The sequence below is a fragment of the Trachypithecus francoisi genome, unplaced genomic scaffold, assembly GCF_009764315.1.
Source record: "Trachypithecus francoisi isolate TF-2019V2 unplaced genomic scaffold, Tfra_2.0 Lachesis_group8, whole genome shotgun sequence".
NCBI classification, from domain to species: domain Eukaryota; kingdom Metazoa; phylum Chordata; class Mammalia; order Primates; family Cercopithecidae; genus Trachypithecus; species Trachypithecus francoisi.
The window spans coordinates 61741325-61769305 of record NW_022681473.1 but is presented as its reverse complement, the minus strand read 5'-3'; the positions used below and the strand labels follow the sequence as shown (position 1 = coordinate 61769305).

The following is a 27981-nucleotide window of genomic DNA, read 5'->3' as shown; positions in this document are numbered from 1 at the left end:
TTTTTACTATTTTTGGTAGAGACAGGGTTTCACCATGTTTGCCAGGCTAGTCTTGAACTCCTGACCTCACATGATCCATCCGCCTTGGTTTCCCAAAGTGCTGGGATTACAGGTGTGAGCTACCACATCCGGCCAGAACCATCTATTCTTAATTCACTTATTTAGTCATTTTCATAGGCAGAATTCTAAAATGGCCCTACAGAAATATCCTGCTCTGGTTTCCAGAACCTTTGAATATTATGAGATGTCACTCCTGGGATTGTGTTATATGCTGTATTGCACAACTGGATCTTCTTATAGGGATATTATAGCCCAGTGGGCCTGATCTAATCACATGAGACCTTAATAACAAGACATTTCTCTAGCTGGTGACAGAAGAAGTCAGAGATATTCAAAGCATGGCAAGGATGTGATGTGCTGTTGCTGGCTTGATGATGGAGGAGCACGTGAGAAGGAATGTGGGCAGCCTAGGGAGCTGAGGGACGCCAACGGAGAGCAATGGAAAAGTGATCCCAGTGGCACAGCTTCAAGGAACTAGATTCTGTTAATAACCAAAATGAAGGTGGAAGCAGTTTCTTCCCCAAGGCTCCCAAATTAGAACCCAGTTTGCTGAAACTTTTATTTTAGCCTTGTAAGAACCCAGCCATACTTCTCATAAGGCTAAGAAGCTCACCCATACTTCTGACCTTCAGAATATGAACTAATAAATGGGTATTGTTTTAAGCTGCTTCTTTTTTTTTCTCTGCAGCAACAGGAAACTAATGCAGTCACCAAATACATTCTTAGTGCTATTAAAATAAGTGTGAACCCAGCACTCAGAATGCAATGGAGAACAAAGGTGGTTTAAACACTTCTCTTATGGAATGTACAGTCCCCTGGGGGAAGAGAAGCCTAAATGGATAGTGCTTAATGCTATTGCAAATTTATATTTCTTTGTAAACATATTTAATTAATGTGTATTCCTTCCACAAGGATCAAGTCTGGTTTTGGTAGCATTGTGTTCCTGTCCATCATGTAACAGAGTGTCTGGCTCACTCAAGAAAAAATAAAAGAACTATTTGTTAATACATGAAGAATAAAATGCTCCAAGTCAGATTGCTGATATGAATGAGACAGTTGTGACAGAGTTTGAGTAAGTTTTGTTTTCCTGACTCTTAAGCTCGTGTTCTTAAACACTGTAACATAAAATCCTACTTACCCAATGCAGACACTACATACTGAGATCTTGTGAAATCGACCTCACACATAGTGTTGTGGGACAATCAGAGATAGGAGAGACTGAACAGAGTGAGTTCAGGAAAGGTATTTATTAAATACCTACTGATCACCTGGCTCAGTAGGACTAGTGTCCAGGAAAGTCTGAGCCCTGGACAAAGAAAGCAGCCACCTTCTAAGCAGTCAGTGGCTGGGAGCTACCTGATGCCGGAAGCATATTTACAGAAGCGAGAACAAAGCCAGTTGATCAGTTTTTTACATTTGTCTATAGTACATGTTCTACATCCTTGGGAAACCACGTTTCTGTGTCAACCTTGTAACTTTGCAGCTGCGCTGAGGAGGTGAAGCAGGAACTCGCTGAGCCTCGAGGAAAGTGAAACTGGTGAGTACAGATAAGGCTTGCTGAGCACAGAAGGAAAAACAGGAAGTTAGTGTTCTTCTCTAACTTAGACTACGGGAGGGGCGGGGGCTACACTGCACTTAGCTTTTGAAGGAAAACGTAAAAATTTCTTGGCTGTATTTGTACTTGTAAAATTCATGAATTCCTTCTTCAGCAGTAGGAGGGGTAGTGGCATAGGTGAAGAGAAAGACACACATGTCCTTACAACTTCACCTTGTAAGAAGGTGCATTCCAGCAGACACACATAAACAAATCTTAGTATTGTATCCTCTAAAGCCCTTTTTCATTTCGTTTTTTCAACAAGAACCCTTTATGGAGTCAAAGTACTTATATCACTGAGGTGTGAAGGTCATCACTTCCAGCAAAAAGGCCCGGGAAACCCCCTAGGGTGAGAAATTAGGGAACTTTTCTTTACTAAGAGAGAATACTTAATTTAGCCAGTCAGTAGTATTGCGTCTCTCATACCTTCAGTTCATCTACCCAACATAGCTGAAAACCTTCTCACGATGTTTACAGTTATTTTTATGTATTCTTTTCTAGGAAGGACCAAAAGCTCCTTAGAGGAAGACATCTCCAGATTACATCTTAAATTAAACAACCCATTGCTTTATCTCCTGTCCAAAATAATTTATCATTAAATCTTCAAGATAATTATTCAAAATAATTATTGAACATCTGCTGTTCCACCAACAGCACTAGGCACTGAGTATATGTTGGCCCCCTTGGGGCTTACCATCTAGTTGAATGACAGACTATTGTATACATGCAGGAAGCAAACACAATACCTTGAATAATCTGGAAAGGAGAATTAATAAGACAGGATTTTCTGAGAAATTAGGTTTATACTTTATTTGAAATGAGATGCAGGCATGGGGGGAATGAGAATGTTCCAGGCAGCATAAAAGGTATCTGGGAAATCTCTGAGGTCAGATAAGAGGTTAAACTGATGAGTCTTCTGGCTCCAGTTTTGTCCATATGTCCAAAGCACTTCTAATCTGCAATTTATACTACTAACTTATAGTAAAAAAATAATGATTTTTAGGTACTAGATACAAACCAAACAACTTAGCATAATACGCACAGTCCTATATAATTTGGTCACCTACTTCTTCATCCCCCACCACTCCCTTTTCTTACCCTGTGCCACAGCCATGGCTGTAAAGACATAAGCGGTAGAGACATAAAGAAGTACAGGAATGCAAACCTTTTCACAAACACTTTTCTTTGTTCAAAACGTGGAGTCCTTTTCATGTTGCTCTTTTTTTTCTAGATTTTTCTCTTCCTTATTTAATTCCTACTTTGCACAGAAAAATTCTAAATTTTTCAAGGTGAAATACAAATTATTATCTTCTTTGTGGAAGCTTGCCACACCTTCCCAGGCATGTTCTGTCAATGACCAATTTGTAATCTCTAGTAATCTTTTGAAAGGAACTTTATTATGGCTCTTATTGGTTTATACTCTGGTTGTGTCTTTACTTGCCTTTTTCCTGGCACAAGGTTGTGAGCTTTCGGAGACAAGGGAACACATTTCATTTATTTATCAGTCTTTCATCCTCATCACTACTTTCTTACAGAGTAAATGCTGAACACAAATTTGTAACATAAACAAACCTTACGGATTTCCCACAGTCTTAGCACAGATTAGGGATTTTCAGTGCTTGCTAGGTCTAACAGGTTTCTGTAAGGCTGTAGCAGTCTCTTTAATGTTATCCAGGCCCTATAATATTTTGTAATTTCATCAGCCTTGGCTTCTCCCCCTCAGCACCCTGAGCATGGCCTCCCTGATGGGCTTGGGCTTCATACTGTAAATGATGGGATTGAGCAACCTAGGTACACATAGGCAACAAGAGCATGTACAATGTGGGGCAGGTGCCTCCCAAAATGGTGGATCATGGACATGGTGATACCTGGAATAAGAAGACAAAGACAGCCAGAATGTGGGAAACACAGGTGCTGAGGGCCCTGATGCGCTCCCTGGGAGCGGCCAGACCCATGACTGTGCGCAGGATGAAGGTATAGGACAGGATGATGAGCAGGGAGTCTATGCCCCCTATAGATACAACCACATAGAGCTCATAGCATATATTGATCCTGATGTCAGTACAGGCCCACCTCATTACATCAGGGTGGAAACAGAACAAGTGGGGTAGGATGTTACCACCAGGGCAGAAATTTAGACGCTTAACCAGAAATGGCACAGGGAAGAGGCATAAGGTAGCTCGAGCCACAATGGCCAGCCAAATCTTGATGAGGACATTATTTGTGAGGACAGCTGCATAGCGCAGAGGGGTGGAGATGACCACAGAGCAGTCAAAGGACATGGCCAGGAGCACTGAGGACTCCACCACAGAGAAGGAGCACAGGAAGAGCATCTGGACCAGGCAGGCATTGAAACCAATGAGCCAGTAGTCAAACCAGAGCACAGCCAAGGTGGTGGGCATTGTGGACAAGATGTGGCCACATCAGTGAGCACCAGCATGGACAGGAAGTAGTACATGGGCTGGTGCAGCCTGGGGGTCCTCTTCACAGCCAGGAGAATCAGGCAGTTCCCAGGGGGGCCACAGTGTACATGGAGGAGAAGGGGATGGTGAGCCAGCCATGAATGGCCTCCAGCCCTGGGATGCCAATCATGAGAAAAGCAGGTGGTTGGAAGAAGGAGATGTTGACATAGGACTGGGAAGGGAGCATCCTAGGGAGGCAGCCGAGGGCTCTGGAGAGATGTGAGATCTTCAATCTGAGCAGATAGAAGGACATTGACAGGACACCTGTCGGTAGAAAGACACTTATTTGTGCTGTGTAGGCTTTTTCATTGCTTTCCATTGTTCTTAGCCCTTGGTCTGTATTATTAACTTTTCCAGTAATATGCAGACATTAACTAATATGCCCTCAAATGAAATTCAAGTCTTTTTTTTTTTTTTTGAACTCTGAACTTTTTATTGGCCTCCCGCTCCCCAAAGGGTACCCTGCTTTTGCTGGCTTAATGCCTCAGAACTTTGGTGTCGTTGGTCTCAGACACCACTTTGCCATCCACTATCCGGCGGGTGGTGGTCTTTTGGATGGTTTGCATGGAGTTGCTGCTGTCCAAGGCATCACCAAGATTGAATTCCTCGCCATCTTCCAGCAGGCGGCGGTAGGTGGCACTCTCAGCTTCCAGCTTGACCTTGATGTTCAGCAGGGCCTCATACTCCTGGGCCTGTCGCTGTCCCTCTGCCCGGGTCTGTGCCAGCTCTGACTCCAGGTGCAGCAGGATCCCATTGAGCTGCTCCATCTGTAGGGCGTAGCGGGCCTCCACCTCCCTCAGGCTGTTCTCCAAGCTGGCCTTCAGATTTCTCATGGAGTCCAGGTTGATCTCCAAGGACTGGACTGTACGTCTCAGCTCTGTGAGCGTCGTCTCAGCAGCTCCAACCTCGGCGGACTGTGTGGTGACCACTGTGGTGCTCTCCTCAATCTGCTGAGACCAGTACTTGTCTAACTCCTCTCGGTTCTTCCGAGCCAGCTCGTCATATTGGGCCCGAATGTCTGCCATGATCTTGGCGAGGTCCTGAGATTTGGGGGCATCTACCTCCACGGTCAACCCAGAGCTGGCAATCTGGGCTTGTAGGCCTTTTACTTCCTCTTCGTGGTTCTTCTTCATGAAGAGCAGCTCCTCCTTGAGAGCCTCGATCTCTGTCTCCAGCTGCAGTCGAGTGACATTGGTGTCATCAATGACCTTGCGGAGCCCATGGATGTCATTCTCCACAGACTGGCGCATGGCCAGCTCTGTCTCATACTTGACTCTAAAGTCATCAGCAGCAAGACGGGCATTGTCAATCTGCAGAACGATGCGGGCATTGTCCACAGTATTTGCGAAGATCTGAGCCCTCAGGTCCTCGATGATCTTGAAGTAATGGCTCCAGTCTCTGACCTGGGGTCCCTTCTTCTCCAAGTGCTCCCAGATTTTGCTCTCCAGCCTCCGGTTCTCGGTCTCCAGGCTCCTCACTCTGTCCAGGTAAGAGGCCAGGCGGTCGTTCAGGCTTTGCATGGTCTCCTTCTCGTTCTGGATGCCTCCCATTCCTGCCAGACCCCCAGCCGTTCCTGAGGCCAGGCCCCCGGACCCCATGCCGCCCCGGAAGCTGGTGGAGCGGGACACGGAGATCCGGGAACCAGAGCCCCCGGCGCCTGCATAGACACTGGCCTCGCTGCTGACCGGCCGGGCGCCGTAGCTGGGCGCCTGGACAGAGCCCAGGGACCGGTAGTTGGTAGAGAAGGTGGAGCGAGTGGTGAAGCTCATGCTGTATGGGAGGAAGGCGAGACGACAGGACTCAGGCTTTGCCGACCGAAATTCAAGTCTTAAGGGATAGTGTCACTCTTCCCTAGTTAGCAAAACATGAATGATAATGGTAGATAAAGAATTTAGTTTTTTTCACTCATGTTTATTTATTTTTTTAAATTGACATGAAAATGTGTGTATTTATCCTGTACAACATGAAGTTTTCCAGTATATGTACACTATGGAATGGTGAAATCTAGCTATTTAGCACAAGCATTACCTCATACATTTATGATTTTTGTGGTGAAGATCAGTTAAAATTCACTGTCTTAGCATTTTCTTTATCTCCTTCCCTTCCTCCCTCCCTGCCTTCCTCCATCTCTTTCCTCTCCTTCCTCTCTTCCTCTTTCTCTCTTTCTCTCTTTCTCTCTCTCTTTCTTTTCTTTTCTTCCTTCTTTTTTGAGATAGGGTCTTACTTTGTTGCTCAGGCTAGAGTGAGTGCAGTGCCAAGATCATAGCTCACTGCAGCCTCAAACTCCTGGGGTCAAGCAATACTCCTGCCTCAGACTCCTGAGTAGATGGGACTACAGGTCTGTGCCCCCATGCCTAGCTAATTATTTATTTATTTTTGTAGAGACAGGATATCACAGTGTTGTCCAGTCTGGTCTTGAACTCCTGGGATTGAGCAGTTCTCCCACCCCAGCCTCTGAAAGTGCTGGCATTACAGGTATGAGCCACCATACCTGGCCTTAGCATTTTCAAGAATAAAAGATGATATATTGTATTATAGAATTTAGTTGTTGTTAACTATACAGTTTATACTACTTTCACTTTAACACACAGTGTCTTCACTAAATGAAAGTGTTTGCTAATTTTATTTAAGATGTAAAGCACACTGTCAATGCTCATAATTATCATCATCACATCATTGTTGCTTTTGTCCTGGTCCTTATTGTTATTCCACTGAAAATACATGTTTTGCAGTATTCTAAGTGCTTTCACAGTAATTACATCATTGGTGTCTCACCATTACTTTGCCAGGTATACAAAGAAGGAAAACCTTTTTACTAACGTGAGTGGAAAGAAATGCTTAAATCTATCAAAGAAAGATTAAAACCGCAGCCTTCCACATAAAACAGCTATTAAAACTCCATCGTGGCCAGGCATGGTGGCTCACACCTATAATCCCAGCACTTTGGGAGGCCCAGACGGGTGGATCACCTGAGGTCAGGAGTTCAAGACTAGCCTGACCAACATGGAGAAACCCCGTCTCTACTAAAAATGCAAAATTAGCTGGGCATGGTGGCGCGTGCCTGTAATCCCAGCTACTTGGGAGGCTGAGGCAGGAGAATCACTTAAATCTGGAAGGTGGAGGTTGTGGTTGTCAGGCCTCTGAGTCCAAACCAAGCCATCGCATCCCCTTGACTTGCACATATACGCCCAGATGGCCTGAAGTAACTGAAGAATCACAAAAGAAGTGCAAATGCCCTGCCTCGCCTTGCCTTAACTGATGACATTCCACCACAAAAGAAGTGAAAATGGCCGGTCCTTGCCTAAGCGATGATAATATCTTGTGAAATTCCTTTTCCTGGCTCATCCTGGCTCAAAAAGCTCCCCCACTGAGCACCTTGTGACCCCCACTCCTGCCCACCAGAGAACAACCCCCCTTTGACTGTAATTTTCCTTTACCTACCCAAATCCTATAAAACAGCCCCACCCTTATCTCCCTTCACTGACTCTCTTTTCAGACTCAGCCCGCCTGCACCCACGTGAAATAAACAGCCATGTTGCTCACACAAAGCCTGTTTGGTGGTCTCTTCACAGGGACGCACATGACATTTTCGTGCGCGCATGACAGTGGTGAGCCGAGATTGTGCCACTGTACGCCAATAGGGGCAATGAGAGTGAAACTCTGTCTCAAAAAAACCACAAATAAAAAAACCTCCTGTGGTGTGTGTGTGTGTGTGTGTGTGTGTGTGTGTGTATAAGATTTGAGTGCAAAATCCTGACATTCTCTAGTAATCAAGTCCCATCAATGAGAAAGTTTCAGGGTAAGAATGAAAATAGGTAGTAGGAACGTTTTGGTAAATGAAGTGATGATTTGATTCTTACTGGTTCACTAAGAACTGTCAAAGATATGGGGTCTTTCTGTGTCTTGCCCAGAGAATAATGACTGGGTCACTGGATGCCCTTGCAATTCAGGCTACAAATTACAAGAATCATTTCTTCACCCCATTGACTCAACATTTCCCAGAATTTAGGAATGTCAGACAAATATTTACTTCAGTCCCTAAGCACACCCTTCCTGATGTCTTTTGTCCTCGAATGTGCCTCCCCCTAAATCACTTAACACTATTGTCTTTCCTAACTGGGAGGGCCAAAGCTGCAGGCCTAAGGATCCTCAGGTTCTCCCCTAAAGTTAGAATTTCCAAAGACACCTGTTAAAACATGAATCATGCCTATGTCCTGAATGGTATTACCTAGGTTTTCTTCTAGGGTTTTTATGGTTTTAGGTCTAACATTTAAGTCTTTAATCCATCTTGAATTAATTTTCGCATAAGGAGTAAGGAAAGGATCCAGTTTCAGATTTCTAGTTATGGCTAGCCAATTTTCCCAGCACCATTTATTAAATGGTGAATCCTTTCCCCATTTCTTGTTTTTGTCAGGTTTGTTAAAGATCAGATGGCTGTAGATGTGTGGTATTAATTCTGAGGGTTCTGTTCTGTTGTGGGGAGGTGGGAGGGATAGCATTAGGAGATATACCTAATGTAAATGACGAGTTAATGGGTGCAGCACACCAACATGGCACATGTATACATATGTAACAAACCTGCACGTTGTGCACATGTACCCTAGAACTTAAAGTATAATAAAAAAACACAAAAAAACAAAAAACATGAATCAAAGATATAAATTTAGGCTAGTTTCAATGTTCTGTGGAGTCTGTTCTACTAATACTGCTAATGTTATTGTCTGATGCTGGGCAAATACATTTACTAATGTATCAATCATTCAGTATCTCTTATGTTCCAGATATTAGACTCTTTACATTTTTGATTGTAAAAAATACATCTCTGCTTATAAAACAATCATGCAAGGTAGATATTATCATCTTCTTAAAAAGATGGCAATAACAATAACAATAACAATAATAATATTATTATTTTAAAACAAATGAAACTAGAGAGAGAGTTTGAGTTCCTCCAGGCCAGTCTAGATGTGACAGTACAAATTCAAATTCAGGTCTACTTCAGTTAAACCTTTCAGCAGTCTCAAACTGTCTGCATTATACTAGATGCTAGAGATTGGTAAAATGTGGGCTGCTTGGAGCAGATTAGCTGGAAGTCCCTATTTTCTTCTAATATTTCATGGTGACATGATTTAGGGCTCTGTAGATGCAGTGTTTTCCTACTTCTTTAAAACTCTCTTTACTCAGTATAACCCTTTTGGTTCTTCATACTATTTGCCTTTTATTGTGCTAATTGCCTCTCCATTTTTTTATTTTCTTTTTATTAATTCAAGTTATATTTCTTCAGAAACCTCATTCAATCCTAATGTCCTGATTTTGGTGATTTCCAAATCTTTGCTCTTTTTTTTTTTTTTTCAGGGACAATCAATGAATGAGCAACTGAATACATTATTGAATAATGATTTCTTTATTTATATAATCCCTTTCTTCTTTACCCCAAGCCTTGATAAAGCCTCCTCTAGCGCCCATGTTCACAACTTTTACTGTATAGTTTGCTTGTAGAAAAGATCAATGACTCCTTCAGATTAATTAAATTAATTGTTATTTTCAGTCAGTCTTATTAAGAGTTACATAAGGTCAATCCAGAAAATAGTCTTTTTTGTTGTTGGTAACATAAATCAGAATACAGGGTAAATTCTAGACTCTGCATTTAACTTTTGGGAATCTAAGGATAAATCTTCCTGAAGTTAATGTGACATTTCCCTTTCTTCTAACCTGCATTGATTTATCTGTTCTCCAGTGACTCACAAATGCGTTATCCTAGAACTCTCTGTTGTCTCCTAGTTGACATGCAGGTCCTCTGTAACTCTGGATATTTGATCTATTTCTCCTGGATGTGGTAGAAGGATCAAAATGCTAAGTTTGATTCAATAGTACAAGAAGCTGAGCACTTAAAGATATAACTGTACAGTACCTCTTAGAACAAGTTGCCAAAAATTTGTGGCACTTTGTATAATCAAACTAAGTTCTCTCTTATCTCTAGATAATGGTCTTTTCATCAACTTTCATGTATTATAAATATTACAGTGATATGAGAGGCCTGACACAAGGGAGGAATTCTGTGTATTGAAATGAAAATTTTTGCTTTTGTTTTCTTTCTTTTCTATGAATACCCATTCTAGTAGCCAGCTTGGATTACCATGTTTCTTAGTTCCCATGGACTCAGAGAGTTTAAAGTTAAATCTCTCAATTCTGGAAATTAGACCAGGTTTGGTTTCCTGCTATTATATCCAGGACAAAAAAGAGTCAAACCTATTTAAAAATCATAACTCTTCCCCGAAGAAGGAGGAAAAATGTGTATGATTTTTAACTTACGTTTATTTTAATACTCTAAGAATCTTTCATGACTGTACGTGTCTGTGAGAGTCAAAAGGAGTGACTCAACATGTTTTATTTCCTCTACCTCAAAGTCAAGTGCTTTCCTTAAAGGCTCTTCTTATCCAGGAGAATATGAAAAACAATCTCATGGCGAAAGGTGACGTCTCAAGCAAACATTCAGATCATCCCCAGGATGCTACCTGAGATGGGATCTTAAGATACCCTCACAGAGTTACCCTACTTAGAGAAACCAAAGGGTATCAATCCCCTTGGTCACAGAGTCTAGGTTTCTGAATAATGATCTGAATTGAGAAATCTCTGCGTTCAGAAACATTGCCTCCTTCCTTACTCTCCCTCATCTAGGGGCATGTTCCTGCCATCTATGGAAGTCCAGGCCTCCTCATTCCTTTCCTGCTTCTGACACCTGCTCATCCCTCATCCCACTGGTTCCTCCTTTTGGTGGTAGCTAACAGAATGGGGATCTCAGACTCATTGAGCAGGCCCCTTCCCTTCTAAATAGTGCAGAAGGCATTGTGTCCAGGCCCTGTGTTACTCACCCTGCTTGTTGTCAAAGCCTTCTTCACCTCTCCACATCCTGAAGGAGCCCAGAAAGGCTCTGAAGCTGACATCCCATCTTTGTACCCTTGGCTAGATGCCCTGGTGAGGTGCTGTTCCCCAGGGATCCCTGGGGCCCAGGCCACCCAGGAGATTCTCCGCTAACTTGTTCTTGGGCAATAGAAAATGACTGGGGTGTGTGTGTTGGGAAGGAGAGTTACATTTGAGCAACTGAGCTGTGGAGCAGAGGAGAGAGCTAGAATCATCATGTCTGTCTCTGTGCTCAAGGTATAGCATTTCCACTCTGCCACACCTGCAGGAAGCTTCACTGGGCACTTCATTCACTTGCTTTACTGTGCTCCTCAGTGACATCGGCTTTTCCATTTGGAGTCACAGAGACCACTTTGCAGCCTCTCTCAGTGATGGCCTTTTAGGTCGTCAGGGTCAGTGGTGTCTTCCCTCCACTCCATCTTAGCCCCCAGGGATGGACATCCAGGTGAAGCAGCCCCACTTCCTGTGTCTGCTCCTCATGGGCACTGTGGGAGCTCCATTTTCTTCAACAGCAGATATGAATCAGGCAATCTGAGGGGCTAGATGGGGAGAAAAGGGCCCTGAAACAGGGAGAGATGAATGTAGCCACCAGGTATGTTTATTGGGAGCTCTCTAGCTCTCTGTTTTTTATCTTTAGAGAGGCAGAGAGTCATTCAACCTAAGAATTTTTCCTTGCTGTCTTGCATATCCCTACAGGCCTGCCTTCATTCCTATAATGTGACCTAAATTGAAAACATGAAGAGGCCTCAGGGGCTGAACTGCAGAAACTAATTAAGTGAACATTTATATTTTCATACATTGGTTTCTGAATCCTGTTTCAACTTCCTCACTTCCCAGATTTCTGCCAGTGCTCCTGCCAGTTAGGAAAGTGCCTGCCTGAGCAGTCTCTTTGGGAGGACTGTGTAATAAAGTTGTTGCTATCCCACAGAACCTGGCAGAGAAGAATGATGTGTAATTAAAAGTAAATTCCCTAATATTATACACTCAGGCAGTAGTGAGAGGCCAGAGGAAGGCCATTCCTGAGCAAGGAAGTGCCTTTTTGGATCGAGGGTTGCCCATTGGTTCTCCCCCAGTGTAGTGCTACTTTTGGAATATGGCTCCTGGCAGAGAATTGCTTGGTATGTGGTGTGCACTTAGTAAGAAGGTGTTAAATAAATGAATGAATACATTCCTGAAGCCCTCTTGTGGACAATCCCTCTGCCCAATAATGAAGGCATTCATTGTGAGTCAGGCTTCAGTGCTGCCCTTGAGCAATTAGAATATGAGGTCAAAGCAAAGTATAGTGTGAATAGCACTTGACAAGCTCTCTACTAGAGGTGTGTACAAGCTGCAAAGCATGTAGAGCAGAGAAGAGCAAGGAACAGGAAAGAGGGGACAGAACCTTTTATCTCCTCCTGGGAGGACAAGGGTCTTCTAGATAGATGGAGAAAGTAGTGGAGTCCTAAAGCAGTAAGAAAAACTGACATACCCACTCCTGAGGGCTGTAGGGTTATTGATGGGTATTGAGGGCTGTAGGGTTATTGATGAGTCCATGCCTCTGCTGCCTATCTTTGGATGCAATTGGGGGAGGAGTGCTAGACCCTGCACAGAGAGAGACTCATTTCGGAGCAGTTCCGTAGACCCTACACGCCATTCTTTCTCTGTTATCATTCATCTGTTGAAACTTTATTTGTGGTGACCTTTTATGTGCCATGCCTAAGTTAAGCATTAGGCATACAGGTATAACTAAAATATAGTCCCTGGCCTCAAGGATTTCACAGTCTTATGGTGCAATTATTTATAATTACAATATAGTGTGTTAAGTGCATGAGGGAAGCACAGGGTGTTCAGGGGTCACAGTTAAACCCCCTGACTTGGCAAACCCCCTGTTCCAGTCTCAATGGAAATCACATGCTAGTTAGGAAGAAACATAATTATTTTGCTTCCTCTGCATTCTAATTCTGCATTCTTAACACCTGCCAATCAGCTTATCCTGTTTGTCTTGAGACTTCCCCCAGCATTCGGTGCTTATCTAGTAATTATCTGAGAGACTGTCTCACCTTTCTTGAAATATAGGATGATAGAGGACTCTGGCATGAGGGATATAGATACACACATACATAGATATATAATTACATACATATACACATATAGTGCACATCTATAGTAAACACATATACACATACACACCCATGTATTTCTACATGCCCATAGGTATTTCCCTACTCACAGCTTTCAGCCTTTATACATTTCAAGTCTATGAAAAAGTTGAAAGAATAACATAATAAAAACTTGTATTTTCATTACTAGATTGATAACATATTTTCACAGTTTTTCTCCTTTTGTCTCTCTCTCTCCCTCCATCTCTACAGACACACACACCTGCCCACATCCATGTATGTTTTTATTTTTACTCTCTCACTTGAATGTAATTTTAGACATTATAATCTTTCTCAATCAATATTTAATATGCACCTTCTAATAACAGATTCTCCTGTATAACCACAATAATATTTCAAAACTAAGCAAATTATACTAAAGCTAATAATATAATCAATATATAATATATATTCAAAATGTCACAATTGTTCTAATAATGATGGGTTTCTGTTAATAGTTGGTTGCCGTGTCCCTTTAATCTTTTAAAATTTAGATTGATTCTAAATATATATGTGTGTATATATATGTATATATATGTGTGTGTGTGTATATATATATATGTTTGTGTATATATATATATATATTTCCCCCTCGCTACCCCAGATGGAGTCTCACTCTGTTGCCCAGGCTGGAGTGCAGTGGCACGATCTTAGCTCACTGCAGCCTCCATCTCCTGGGTTCAAGCAATTCTCCTGCTTCAACCTCCTGAGTAGCTGGGATTACAGGCATGTGCCACCATGCCTGGCTAATTTTTGTATTTTTAGTAGAGACAGGGCTTCACCATGTTGGCCAGGCTGGTCTCGTGATCCACCCTCCTCAGCCTCCCAAAGTGCTGGGATTATAGGCCTGATAACTTTTTTATAACGCTGCATTTTAAAAAGATTCTAGGCCAGTTTGTGTGTGTGTATGTGTAATGTTCCCATATTCTAGATTTTTCTGATGATTTCCTCATGGCTAGATTTAGGCAAAATAGTTTTGGTAGGAATTCCATATATGTGATGTTGTTTTCTTATTGCTCACATTAGAAGGTACGTAACTTCACAATGTCTCATCATCGATTAAGCTAACTTTGCTCATGTGCTTAGGGTAACAATTATCAATCTTATTTATTATAAAGGTACATTCATTTTTCTTATTTATAATTAAGCTGTACAGTGATACATTGAGATTATGCAAATATTCTGTTTCCCAACGTCCTTTAAACACTTGTTTATTTATCTTAAATTATGTTAAAAACTACAAGTGGCGTTTTTCAAAATCTATAAACTTTTGCATTTATACATGACATTCCTCTGTAGAGAAGAGTTTTTCTTTTTCTTTTCTCTCTCTCTGTTTTGAGTATCACTATGGACACATACATTTAAATAAACCAATTTGTAGGCTGGGTGTCTCATGCCTGTAATTTCAGCACTTTGGTCAGCCGAGGCAGGTGGATCACGAGAGATCGAGACCATCCTGGCTAATACAATGAAACCCCGTCTCTACTAAAAATACAAAAAATTAGCCAGGCGTGGTGGCATGCACCTATAGTCCCAGCTACTTGGGAGGCTGAGGAGGAGAAATGCTTGAACCTGGGAGATGGAGGTTGCAGTGAGCCAAGATCGTGCCATTGCACTCCAGCCTGGGTGACAGAGTGAGACTCTGTCTCAAACACAAAAATAAAAAATAAAAGAAAACCCCAATTTGTTTGCTGTGTATTGCTGTCAAAATTATTAATACTTTTTAGTATTCTAATTTTTATTTAACTTTTATTTCCATTTTAGGGGTACATGTGCAGGTTTGTTATATAGGTAAATTAGGTAAATTGTGTGTCACAAGAGTTTGGGGTACAGATTATTTCATCACCCAAGTAATAAGCACAGTACCTGATAGGTAGTTCTCCAATCCTTACCCTCCTCGCACCCTCCATCCTCATGTACACCCCAGTGTCTGTTATTCTCTTCTTTGTGTCCATATATACTCGATGTTTAGCTTCCACTTACAAGTGAGAACATTCAACATTTGGCTTAATGTTCCTGTGTCACTTTGCTTGGGATAATGTCCTCCAGCTCCATCCATGTTGCTACAAAGATCATAATCTCGTTCTTTTTTATGGCTGTGCAGTATTCCTTAGTGCATATGTACTACATTTTCTTTATCCAGTCTACTCTGTTGGGCATTTAGGTTGATTCCATGTCTTTAGTAATGTGAATAGTGCTGTGATGTAGTATTCCAATATTCAATTTGGTAACTCTTTCAAATAGGTTTCTGGTTCTTTTTTCTGTTACATGAGCTTATTGTCCTTGTGTTCTTTAGTTTCAGGCACAGTCTATTCCAGTATCACCTAATGTTTTCCCTGCTCTATGCTTGGAATTAGCCATTTCTTCAAGGATTTCAGGTTATTTGTAGTGAGGAATATAATTAGAAATCAATGAGTGGGTGCTAGCTCTGCTCACTGCTCCCAGTGTCATTGCCTATGGGCACTTTCAGTGGACAGGGATTGGAAATCTAGATTTAATTAATCTAGTAGATGCAATTTAAAATGCATCTACTAATATTTTTTTCATTAGGATGACAAATTTGTCATCCATTCTTGTTGTCTTAGACGGTAATAACAACCTCCTAAGTGATTTTCTAGCCTTCTTTTTCTACTCTACTTTCACCTTCTTAATCCATAATGCAGTTAAGTCTGTGCAACCTTCTGCAGTGCAATAGTCTTCCATGGCAGACTTTTAAGCAAAGAATGCAGGTTAGATGTCTCAATCAGGTCTTAAAGGTCCCAAGAGGTCTCTCCACTGCTAGTCATTTATTGCTTATCTCCTGTTGTTCTTCCAACAGAGGCATGTACATTATGCTGAATTACATCTGACTACTTGCTTTTCCACAAGTACACCGAATTATTCTAAATCATTTACAAAGTATTTTTTTTCTTTATTAGTTGGCTCCCCACTCCCTGTTTGACAACCCCCTATTTATCTTTCAGCTTCTTTCTCATCTGAATCCTTTCTTATTTCCTCTTGCAGGGCCAGTAAACTCTCTTCTGAGTTCCCATAACACTTTGTGTGTGTCTGTCACATTCTCATTACACATTACTATAATTGTGCATTTAAGGACTATTGTCCCCCAGTGAATGACAAAGGTGATATGGTTCACTTTTAACATTTTTAGTGATGAGTACAGATTCTTGCGCAAGTAAACACCGAAGAAAATATCTGAGGTTAGTGAGTGTATAAAGGAATCAAGACTGTTCTTTACCTATCAGTCTGAGGGCATCCAATTGCTTGTCATACTCTTCATAATGTGTCTGGGCAAGAGATTTGAGTAAGGGCTTTCTGGGCATAAGATATGACTGTTTGGCCATATTTTCCTTCCAGATTTTTAGGTTATTTTCTTATTTCATCAGCCTTGCTCCTTCCTTCTCAGTACCTTGAGCATGGCCTCCCTGATGGGCTTGGATTTCATACTGTAGATGATGGGGTTGAGCACAGGAGGCACTATGAGATACACATAGGCAACCAGGGCATGCACAATGTGGGGTAGGTGCCTCCCGAAATGGTGGATCAGAGACACACCTATGACTGGAATGTAGAAAACCAGGACAGCTAAGATATGAGACACACAGATGTTGAGGGCCTGGATGCGTTCCCTGGGAGAGGCCAGCCCCATCACTGTATAAAGATTAAGTATATAGGACAGGACAATAAGCGAGGAGTCTACACCCACTGTGGACAGAACCACATAGAGCCCATAAAGGATGTTGACCGTGATGTCAGCACAGGCCCGTTTCATGACATTTGCATGGAAACAGAGTGAATGAGACAAGAGGATCTTTCCAGGACAGTAGTTCAATCGCTTCAGCAAGAAGGGAACGGGGAAGAGGGACACAGTGGCTCAAACCACAATGGCCAGCCCAATCCTGATGATGACATTATTTGTGAGGACAGCTGCATAGCGCAGAGGGGTGGAGATGCCACAAAGTGGTCAAAGGACATGGCCAGGAGCACTGAGGACTCCACCACAGAGAAGGAGTGCGGGAAGAATATCTGGACCAGGCAGGCATTGAAGCCAATGAGTCGATAGTCAAACCAGAGCACAGCCAAGGTGGTGGGCATTGTGGACAAGGTGAGGCCCACATCGGTGAGCGCCAGCAAGGACAGGAAGTAGTACATGGGCTGGTGCAGGCTGGGGGTCCTCTTCACAGCCAGGAGAATCAGGCAGTTCCCAGTGAGGGCCACAGTGTACATGGAGGAGAAGGGGATGGTGAGCCAGCCATGAATGGCCTCCAGCCCTGGGATGCCAATCATGAGAAAAGCAGGTGGTTGGAAGAAGGAGATGTTGACATAGGACTGGGAAGGGAGCATCCTAGGGAGGCAGCCGAGGGCTCTGGAGAGATGTGAGATCTTCAATCTGGGTAGAAAATAAGGAGAAAATACAAAATTATTGGAAGAACACCACCTCTGATACCAGGTGCCATTGGTTCATGCACACTAGCAAATATGACAGATGTGAATCATATTTTAAAATGTACTTCCACCTAAATGAAAAGGGGAAATAACTGTAAATTAAGCTTATTGATGACAAAAGTTCCAGTTGATAGCATGTAACACTGGTTTCTTTTTATATTTAACAAAGTGATACTTTCTTTTAAAATACATAAAGTGATCCTGATGAACTTAGTACAAAATGCTGTATTTTAAAGAGGAAACAGTAATCCTGTAGAAATAAATTGCAGATCTACCGTAGAAACCTGAGGGGTAGAAGGCATGGGCTTGTTATTCTTCTTTTCTGGGATTCAGCTTCTACATTCTCAAACAAACAAGCAAATAAGAAAACAAAGGAAAACAGTTTAAAGGTAGATCAAGAAAAGAGATGAAAAGCAGCCATCCAAATATCTTTAGCAGAGATTTAAAAACCCACCCAAAATAGTTCTGTGAGCTAAAGCAAATTTTATGATGATAGCTGAGTCTCCAGTTGTATCTAGTCAATGTAATCAGCTCACACTGAAGGTAAAAAATGACCAGGAACTGGAGGGTAGGGGAGTTAAGAAGTATTGTGTCTACTGGCCAGAAGATTGTGTATATTTTGTGAAATATTTTAAAGAATACATAGAAAATTAAAGTTGCTGTTGTTGTCAGTTGAGTTATTATCTATTCTTTCTTGGTTATGCATTACTTTTTGAGTGAATATCAAGCCCTGATGGAACTGACTCCATTTAAAGATGAGTAAAAAACAGAGAAGTTCCCACATAGAATTTATGCAGACAGATTTTGTAAAAATTAAAAGGAATAAACTAAGTTAAACATATAATAAATACTCTTTGAAATAAAGAGTTACTAGAGGAAAGAGAAAAAAGTTTTATATAAATTTTTAAAAATACTTAAAAAAGTTAAAGAAAACATGAACAAAATGAAATGTTGTAATACTAGAGTGTGAAAATGAGTTGATAACAGAGAAAATAAAAATCATAGGCCAAAGAAAATAACCTGGGGCAAAAAATAGAAGCTACTCTAAAATTGAAAATATTCTTATTAGAAAAAGGTATACTGCTTAGAAACTTACCAATATGAAAAATAGAATTGAGAATAATCAAACAAAATGAAATTAAAGCAATGATAAAAGTCATTAGAGAAAATGTAATTGATAAGCTGAATAAAACAGTGTAATCTCAAACACAATAGGTATTCCTGAAGAGGAGTAAAATAAAAATAAAAAAAGAAAAATATTCAAATATATAATAAAATATTTCTAAAAATTATAAAAAATCCAAGTCTTTGCATCAACATGCTTATCTACCAGAAAATAAACACTAATGACTAGGCAAATATAGATATATTTAAGTATAATTATTACATTGCAAGGATAAAAATCCTATAAATACCCTGATGGAGGCAACAAATCTTAAAATGAAAAAGTATCAGATGCAACCCAGAAATCTCTTAAGACCAATAGATCACAAAAAAAGGGATTAGTGTGTACAGAAAAAAATGGATGTGTAAAAAACATCCGTTTTTTACATCCAAATGTGTAAAAAAATGGATGGAATATAAACATGTTTTTTTTTTTTTTGAGACAGAGTTTTGCTCTTGCTGCCCAGGCTGGAATGCAATGGTGTGATCTCGGCTCACAGCAACCTCCGCCTCCCGGATTCAAGCGATTCTCCTGCCTTAGCCTCCCGAGTAGCTGTGATTACAGGCATCTGCCACCACACCTGGCTAATTTTATTTTTAATAGAGACTTGGTTTCACCATGTTGGTCAGGCTGGTCGCAAACTCCCGACCTCAAGTGATCTGTCTGCTTTGGCCTCCCGAAGTGTTGGGATTACAGGCGTGAGCCACCACGCCCAGCTGGAATATAAACATTCTGAATGCATCTAGAATGTTGTCTAGGTGGAAAAGAAAAATAACATACATTAAAGTCAATAATTTTATTATTATTTATAACATGGACTAATATTGTAGGATACATTTTTTGAGTGATTATATTAATGCCTTTGAGAGCCAAGACTTTCAGGGTAAGAGAAAAAGAACACATATTTAAAATCAACCAAGTTAATTAAAATGTTGTAATTATAGAGCTAAGTTTGAAATATCAGAATAAGCTCAAGAAATATTTATCTTTTAAGTAATATATATTTTTCAGCTTTATCCCCAGAAAATGACTCAGTAGCAAGAACATCTCAGTAACAAGGAGTACCTCTAATACTTAGCTGTGGCTTTTAGGTAACATTTTCCCCTAAAATGAGTCACATATCTTTTGATAAATAGCTGATTTCAAACCTTGTGCTGGAAATATGCCTAGTGATATTGGACATCTTTTGGTACTAAAAGACAAGGAATCATTCAAAGCCAACAGGAATCACTTAAAAAAGACAAAGTAGTCAACTTGAAGAGGCTCCCACTTTCCAAATAGGGCCAATTCAACATCAGTAAGAATGGTAGATGAAAAAGATGGAAACACATTGTGTGTGTGTGTGTGTGTGTGTGTAAGAGATGTACATATACATACACACAAACTCACAACTCATTGGTTAGTGATGCTGTTAATTGGAACTCACTCAGTATTCTGAAAACTTGCACATAATCTGCTTTGCTTCTACAAATTCTTGCATGATTAAAACAAACAAAAAAATGCAAAAGGTATCACAGCTAACAGGAAATAATAGAATTAGAGTAACTTTTCTTTACCTAGTGAAATAATGGAAAAATCATCAAGGGCTGAAAGTATCACAAAATACCAGAGGAAGCAGAGTAAGATGACCAAATATAAGGCTTCTGTAGTCATCGTCCATGCAGGAACACCAAATCTGACAACTATTTACACAAAAAAGCACCTTCATATGAACCAAAATTCAGGTGAGCAATCACAGTACCTGGTTTTAATGTCATATTGCTAAAAGGGGCATTGACCAGGGTAGAAAGACAGTCTTGAATTGCTGTCGCCACCCATACCCCATCCCCTGGCAGTGGATACATTGTGTGGAGAGCGAATCTGAGCATTTAGGGGATGTAGAACATGGTGGCTGTTTGAATTCGGAGTTGCCCTGTCGTAGTAGAAATCAACACCAGGCAGAACTCAGCCACTGCCCATCCATAGAGGGAGGATTTAGATTAGCCCTAGTCAGAGAGGAATCACACATTCCAGCGGTCAGAACTTGAGTTTTGGCAAGCCTCACTGAGCCAAAGTGCTCTGGGGTCCTCAATAAACTTGAAAGAAAGTCTAGCTCACAAGGACGGCAGCTCCTAGGCAAGTTCCAGTGTTGTACTGGGCTCAGAGGCAGTGGAAGCGGGTGGCAACATGACCTAGTGAAATACCAGCTGGGGCAGCTAAGGAATGCTTGTGCTACCACTCCTCCCCCAATCCCAGTCAGTGCAGCTCACAGCAACAAAAGTGACTCCTTCCTTCTGCTTGAGAAGAGGATAAGGGAGAGTAAGAGGACTTTGTCTTTCATCTTGGATGCCCAGCTCAGCCACAGTAGGATAGGGTACCAGAAGGAGTCATGAGGCCCCCAGTCCAGGCCCTAGCTCCTTAACAACATTTCTAGACACACTCTGGGACAGAAGGGGACCTACTGCCCTGCAGGGAATGGCCCTGTCCTGGCAGGATTTATCACCTGATGACTAAGGAGCCCTTGGGCCCTTGGGCCCTGAAGAACCAGCAGCAATACCTAGGTAGTATGTCATGGGCCTTGGGTTAGACTCTGAGACATGCTGGCTTCAGGTGAGACAAAGAACATTCCCAGCTCAACCCCATTAAAAAGTGAACAAAGGACATGAGCACTTTTCAAAATAAGACATACATATGACCAACAAGTGTATGAAGTAAAGTGCAATATCACTAATAATTGGAGTAATGCAAAACAAAACCACGATGAGATACCATCTCATACCAGTCAGAATGACTATTAATAAAAAGTCAAAATATAAAAGATGCTGATGAGGTTGCAGAGAAAAGGGAATACTTATACACTGTTGGTGGAAGGGTAAATTAGTTAAACCATTGTGGAAAGCAGTGTAGCAAATCTTCAAAAGAACTAAAAAAACAACTACGATTTGACCCAGCAATCCCACTACTGGGTATATGCCCAAAGGAATATAAATCATTCTCCCATAAAGACGCATGTATGCATATGTTCATTGCAGCACTAATCACAATAGCAAATACATGGAATCAACCTAAATGTCCATCAACAGTAGAGTGGATAAAGAAAATGTGGTACATATATAGCATGAAATACTATGCAGCCATAAAAACGAATGAAATAATTTCTTTGCAGGAACATGGATGGACCTGGAGGCCATTATTCTTAGCAAACCATTGCAAGAACAGAAAACCAGATACTGCATTTTCTCATTTACAAGTGGGAGCTAAGCAATGAGGACACATGGACTGGAAGATGGGAAATACAGACTCTGGGCCCTACTTGAGAGTAAAGGATGGGAGGAGAGAGAAGTTCAGAACAATTAAACAACAACAACAACAATTGTTGGGTACTATGTTTAGTACCTGGATGAGGAAACAATCCGTACACCAAACCCCCCAATCATGAGTTTACCTATATAACAAACATGTATCCCTGGACCTAAAAGTTAAAATATTTAAAAAAAATCTCATGTACCCCATAAATGTATCACCTACAATGTACCCACAAAACTTAACAATTGAAGAAAAAAAAACACACTAAATTAGAGAACACTGTATATTTTACCAAAATTACACATTTGGGTCATATCCCACCTTGAGTTTACAGAAAATAGTCAAGACAGAAGTCAAGCAGGCATGTTAAGATACCAAGAAAGGAAGTCAGAAATATTCATATTAAAATAAACAAACTTGACAAAACATTCTAGCTTATTCCATAAATAAATTCCAAGAAAAGAAAAAGGAAGAGAAAAATGTAAGAACAGATAAATGAATTCAATAAAGTTGCAGGACATAAAATCAACATACAAATATCAATAGCATTTCTATATGCTATCAGCAATTAATCTAAAAAAGAAATCAAGAAAGCAATTTCATTTATAATAGCTACAAAAAATAAAATACCTTAGGATAAATTTGTACAGTGAAAGATCTCTATATGGAAAACCATAACACACCCATGAAAGAAATCGAAGAACACACACACGCAAATGGAAAGATATCCTATGCTTGTGTACTGGAATAATTAATATTGTTAAAATGTCTTACTACCCAAAGCAATCTACAGGCAATGCAACCCTTATCAAAATATCAATGACATTCTTCACAAAAATAGTAAAACACAATTCTAAAATTTGTATTGACCCACAATAAACCCTGAATAGCTAAAGCAATCCTGAGCAAAACAAAAAACAAAACCAAAACTGGAGGCATGACACTATCTAACTTCAAATTATACCTCAAAGCTATAGTAGCTAAAACAACATGGTACTATCATAAAAACAGACACATAGACCAATGGAACAGAATAGAGAACTCAGAAATAAATCCACACATTTACAACCAACTTATTTTTCACAAAGATGCCAGTAACATACTTTGTGAAAGGGACAATCTCTTTAATAAATGGTGCTGAAAAAACTGGATATCCATATGCAGAAAAATGGAACTAGATCCCTATTTTTTTTACCATATACAAAAATCATTTTAAGATAGATTAAAAGCATAAACATAAGACCTGAAACTATGAAATGACTAGGAGAAAACATTGGGGAAATGCTACAGAACACTGGCCTGAGCAAAAGTTTTTTTGGGTAAGACATCAAAAGTACAACAAAGGCAGAAATAAGACAAATGGGATTACATAAAGCTAAGAAGCTTTTATACAGTAAAGGAAACAATTGACAAAGCGAAGAGGCAACCTACATAATGGGAGAAAATTTTTGCAAACTATCCCACAAGGTATTAATAACCAGAATATAAAAGGAACTCAAACAATTCAATAGTGAAAAAAAAATCTGATTAAAAAGTGGGCAAAAGACCTGAATAGGCATTTAACAAAAGACAATATACAAATTACCTGAAGATGTATGAAAAAAGGTTCAACATCACTAATCATTAGGGCAATGACACTCAACTGACAATGAGATGCCACCTCACCCCAGTTAAAATGGCTTTTATTAAAAAACAAAAAACAAAGTAACAGATGCTGGAGAAGGTGAGGAGAATGGGGAATGTACTTACACTGTTGGTGAGAACATAAATTAGTACAGCCACTATGGAAAACAGTATGGAGGTTCCTCAATGATCCAGCAGTCTGACTGCTGGATACATACCCAGAAGAAAGAACATTATTAGTATGTCAAACAGATATCTGCACTCCCATGTTTGTTGCAGCCTTATTCACAATAGCCAAGATACAGAGTCAGCATAAGTGTCCATCAGTGGATGAATGGATAAAGAAAATGTGGTACATATACACAATGTGGTATTATTCAGTCATTAAAAAGAATGAAATCCTGTCATTTGCAACACCATGGACGGAAATGGAGGCCATTATGTTAAGTGTGATAAGGCAGGCACAGAATGGAAAATATCACATATTCTCACTCCTATGTGAGAACAAAAAAATTGGTTCTCATGAAGGCAGAGGGTTAGAGTGGTGGTTACCAAAGGCTGGAAAGTACAAAGGGGAAGGAGGCCATGAGAGATTGGTTAGTGGGTACAAATATACAGTTAGGTAAATTGAATACGTTCTGCTATAATATTTGATAGTACAATAGGGAGACTATTAATACTATTAAATTACTATTAACAATAATTTATTGTGTATTTCACAGTTACTAGAGGAAAATAATTGAAATGTTCCCAATAGAAAGAAAAGATAAATGTTTAAGATGCATAACACCATTACACTGATTTGATCATTATACATTGTGTACATGTATGAAAATATCGCATGTACTCCTAAAATATGTACTGTTATTTTACACACACACACACACACACGACTTGACTTTTATCAACCAAAAGAAATGCGTCGACCTTGTTAGTATCTTGTTTTGAGCAAATCAAATGTAAAACACGAGCAAACTAACAAAAAGAAACATTTTTTCAGGGTAATCCTGAATTGCAATAAATGTGGATGTGAGCTGATAATTGTTGTAGCTACATATGAGTATATAGAGATCCACTTATTCTCCCTTTAATTTTGGGTATTTTTGATTTTTTATAATAAAATATTAAGAAAATAGTTTTCTTTTATAACAAGTGACAACATTAATGAAAATAGCTTTCTGGTTAAACTTGGTAAATCATACAAAACCTTTCTCTCTCTAGTCTCTCCAAATTCCCATTAAGTGACAGTAAAAATAAGAAGTTATTAACTCACAATGACAAAAGCACAGGATAGGATATAAGAGATGCAAATATTAAAGTCTATGGGTAAATCAGAAAGAGTGGTGGAAAACTGATAGAAATAAAAGATTAAGTTCTTATAGAAAGGTTGCATCACAGATCCACTGCAAAATGACTAGGGAGTTACAGCTGATAAAAGCAAGAGTGAGGAGAGGAATTGAGAATAGGATGAGTTTATGAGGAGCAGCTGTAAGAAGATCCCCTCTCCTGGACCCAGAGATCCCCTCCACCCTGGTAGAAGTCAGATTACTTTCTGAAAACATTCTACCAACAAGGCTCTGGATCCAGAAATGCTTGAAAGAAAAGAAAACTGGACAGTATTTAAAACAAGTGATATGAGGAATGGCAAGACTGCCCAGCTCTCCTTTTCTTGCTTGATTCACTGAGTTCTGGTAATCAGGCTTATTCTGCATCACTTGATGGTCACCTTGGGTGTCCACCCAGCAGGAAAAGCCTGTGGAGAAATGTCAGTCCAGATAAGGACAGCTGAGATACTGAGACAGTGCTCAGATGACCTCAGGATGCCAAACAGGAAAAGAACTGGATACATTGTCACATCTGCTCCCTTTTTAAAGAAATTATAAGGAGCATAGTCTTGGAAATATGGTCTTGGATTCCAGTTCATCTCAGAGATATAAACTTCAGGACCTTAGGAAACCAGCCTCTTCCAGCCCGTGTTCTTCAAGTGGGGATAGGACTACGGTCTCTCATTGTCCCAGACTATTTCTTCTTTTTATGCTTTATGTCCCACTCCATCCCACCGATGTATCTCCATCTGAGGCTGAGGTGCTGGAAGCCACCCGTCTGAGAATTAGAGAAGGGGATGTGTCGGGGCCCAGATTACTCACCCTAGCTGTGGTCCCAGGCTGTCCTCCCACTCATATCCTGCAGGAGCCCAGAATGCCTGTGGCAGAGCAACTAAGTTTTACACAGAGACACCTTGGCAGAAGTGCCTATCTCCAGGGAAGGCCAGGCTTGGGTCACAGAGGAATCAGTCACTCCACTCAGGTCCCTGGAGAATAGGAAAGTTGGGGCTGGCTTTGGAACCAGAAACAGACAGGTGCTTGGAGAAACTAAACCATAAGAAGGAAAGAGAGACCAGAATCATAGATTCTACAATGTCCCACCAACTTTAAATTATCCTCAGAAACTATCAACTTCCACAGCTCATCTGAATTTGAAATCTTTCCAAGATGGATGATACTGCTGAAGCCTCCTCTGGGCCAGGCCACAGGATGCATCCTACAGGAGCTCGTAGTCTTTGTAGAGGGGCAGGATATGGAGTGATGTGGTTGAGAGCCCAGCAGTGGCCCACCCCAGCCTGAGGGAGTCAGGGAAGGCTTCCTGGAGGAAGTGGAGAGAAAAGAGACTTCTGACAGGCCCCCAAACCCTGTCCGAAGCCCTCGGCTCTTATTCTTGGAAGGGTGCCAGGACTATGGGCTTGAAGCTCCAGGCTAGGGGTGTGGTACAGATTCTGCCCATATTCCTAACCTGGGACTGACCTGCTGAATCAAGCAGACTCAAAAGGGGAGAACTTGGACAGAGGCAAGAACATGAACTTCAGAGGCATCAGACCTGGGTTTGAGGCTCCCTCTTGAACTTTTCTTACTTCTGAGAGAGTTTCCATAGTAGCTCTGGCCTCAGCTCTTTCCTAAATCAATTTGGACTATGGTCATTCACCTGCAACTTCTTTCTATGGACACATTTGACTCTTTCTTGTCTTTGATTTTGCCTGCACCCTCTCATGCTGAATTGGGCTCAGCCTGTCTCTACCTTTCTCCTCCTGAGGTGATAAGTAAACTTAGGAAAGAAATCACAGACTCTTGAAAATTTATATCTAAACAAATTTGTGGCCTTTAACCTGAGCTGAGACCTTAGCACTGCTTCACAATTATTTTCTTTCTGTTTTTAAATTGTCACATTTTTTCTCAAGCTCTTTACCCAAACTGCCACCACTCCTCTCATCAGTTAATTTGGTATTGCTCCTAACTTCACACAGAAAATGGAAGCCACCAAGTGGGCCTTCCCTTAGCTTCCTGCCCAATGCATCTGCTATCTGAACTGTTTCCATTTTATATACATACTCTGCCAGAGAGACAATTCTTTTGTTTTGAGACAGAGTCTCATCCTGTTGCCTAGGTTGAAGTGCAATGGCATGATCTCGGCTCACTGCAATGTCTGCTTCCTGGGTTCAAGAGATTCTCGTGCCTCAGCCTCCCAAGTAGCTGGGGTTACAGGTGTGCGCCACCAAGCCTGGCTAATTTTTGTGTTTTTGGTAGAGACAGAGTTTTACCACATTGGTCAGGCTGGTCTTGAACTCCTGACCTCAAATTATTCACCTGCCTCAGCCTCCCAAAGTGCTGAGATTGCAGGTGTGCAGAGAGACCATTCTAAGGAACATGTTGCTTCACGTTAACTCCCTCTCCACACTTTTAACTACTTCTTTGCTGGCTGCCCATAACTTATAGCAAAAACAATTCTGAATGCCATTTCATGGATGACACCTAAGACTCTTCAACGTTTTTTATTTTATTTTATTTTTATATAAAGCTTTTAAAGATGGTTGTGGATTCTCATGCAATTTTAAGAGATAATTCAGAGAAATTTTGTGTATATTTTACCCAGGTCCCCCAGTGGGGTGACAGCTTACAAAACAGTGCAATATCAACATAAGGATTTTGAAGGTACAGAAGGAACGTAAAACAATATTATAAGGACCATACTTGGAAAGCCCATGGCTAATATACTCGATGACAATAAGCTAAAAGATTTCCCTCTAAGATTAGGAATAAGACAAGAACTCTCACCACGTTTATTCAATATATACTGTTCAGAATATATACTAGAAGTCTTAGAGCAATTAGGTAAGAAAAAGAAAAGATATCCAAATCCAAAAGAAAGAAGTAAAATTATATCTGTTTGCAGATGACATGACTTAATATATAGAAAACCATAAAGATCCCAACTAAAAAACTGTTAGAACTAATAAAC

General features: G+C 40.6%; 2 protein-coding genes, 1 long non-coding RNA gene and 1 pseudogene across 3 annotated transcripts; 1 reads left to right on the top strand and 3 right to left on the bottom strand.

Moving 5' to 3' along the window:
- The first annotated feature begins 1314 nt into the window (after positions 1-1314).
- Positions 1315-2266, top strand: LOC117080648. The gene is made up of 2 exons (XR_004435912.1): positions 1315-1597; positions 2156-2266. It is a non-coding gene; the product is annotated as an uncharacterized LOC117080648 (long non-coding RNA).
- A 1087-nt stretch (positions 2267-3353) lies between these two features.
- On the bottom strand, positions 3354-4303 carry LOC117080647 (annotated as a pseudogene).
- A 216-nt stretch (positions 4304-4519) lies between these two features.
- On the bottom strand, positions 4520-5932 carry LOC117080646 (keratin, type I cytoskeletal 18-like). The gene has a single exon (XM_033205862.1). It carries the CDS (start codon positions 5883-5885, stop codon positions 4593-4595), a length of 1293 nt encoding a protein of 430 aa, XP_033061753.1. The 5' UTR covers positions 5886-5932; the 3' UTR covers positions 4520-4592.
- A 10622-nt stretch (positions 5933-16554) lies between these two features.
- Positions 16555-17652, bottom strand: LOC117081062 (olfactory receptor 51I2-like). Its single transcript, XM_033206658.1, is given in 2 exon segments — positions 16555-17126; positions 17129-17652. Coding segments are annotated over 2 exon segments (960 nt in total). The 5' UTR covers positions 17517-17652.
- Between the last annotated feature and the right edge of the window lie 10329 nt (positions 17653-27981).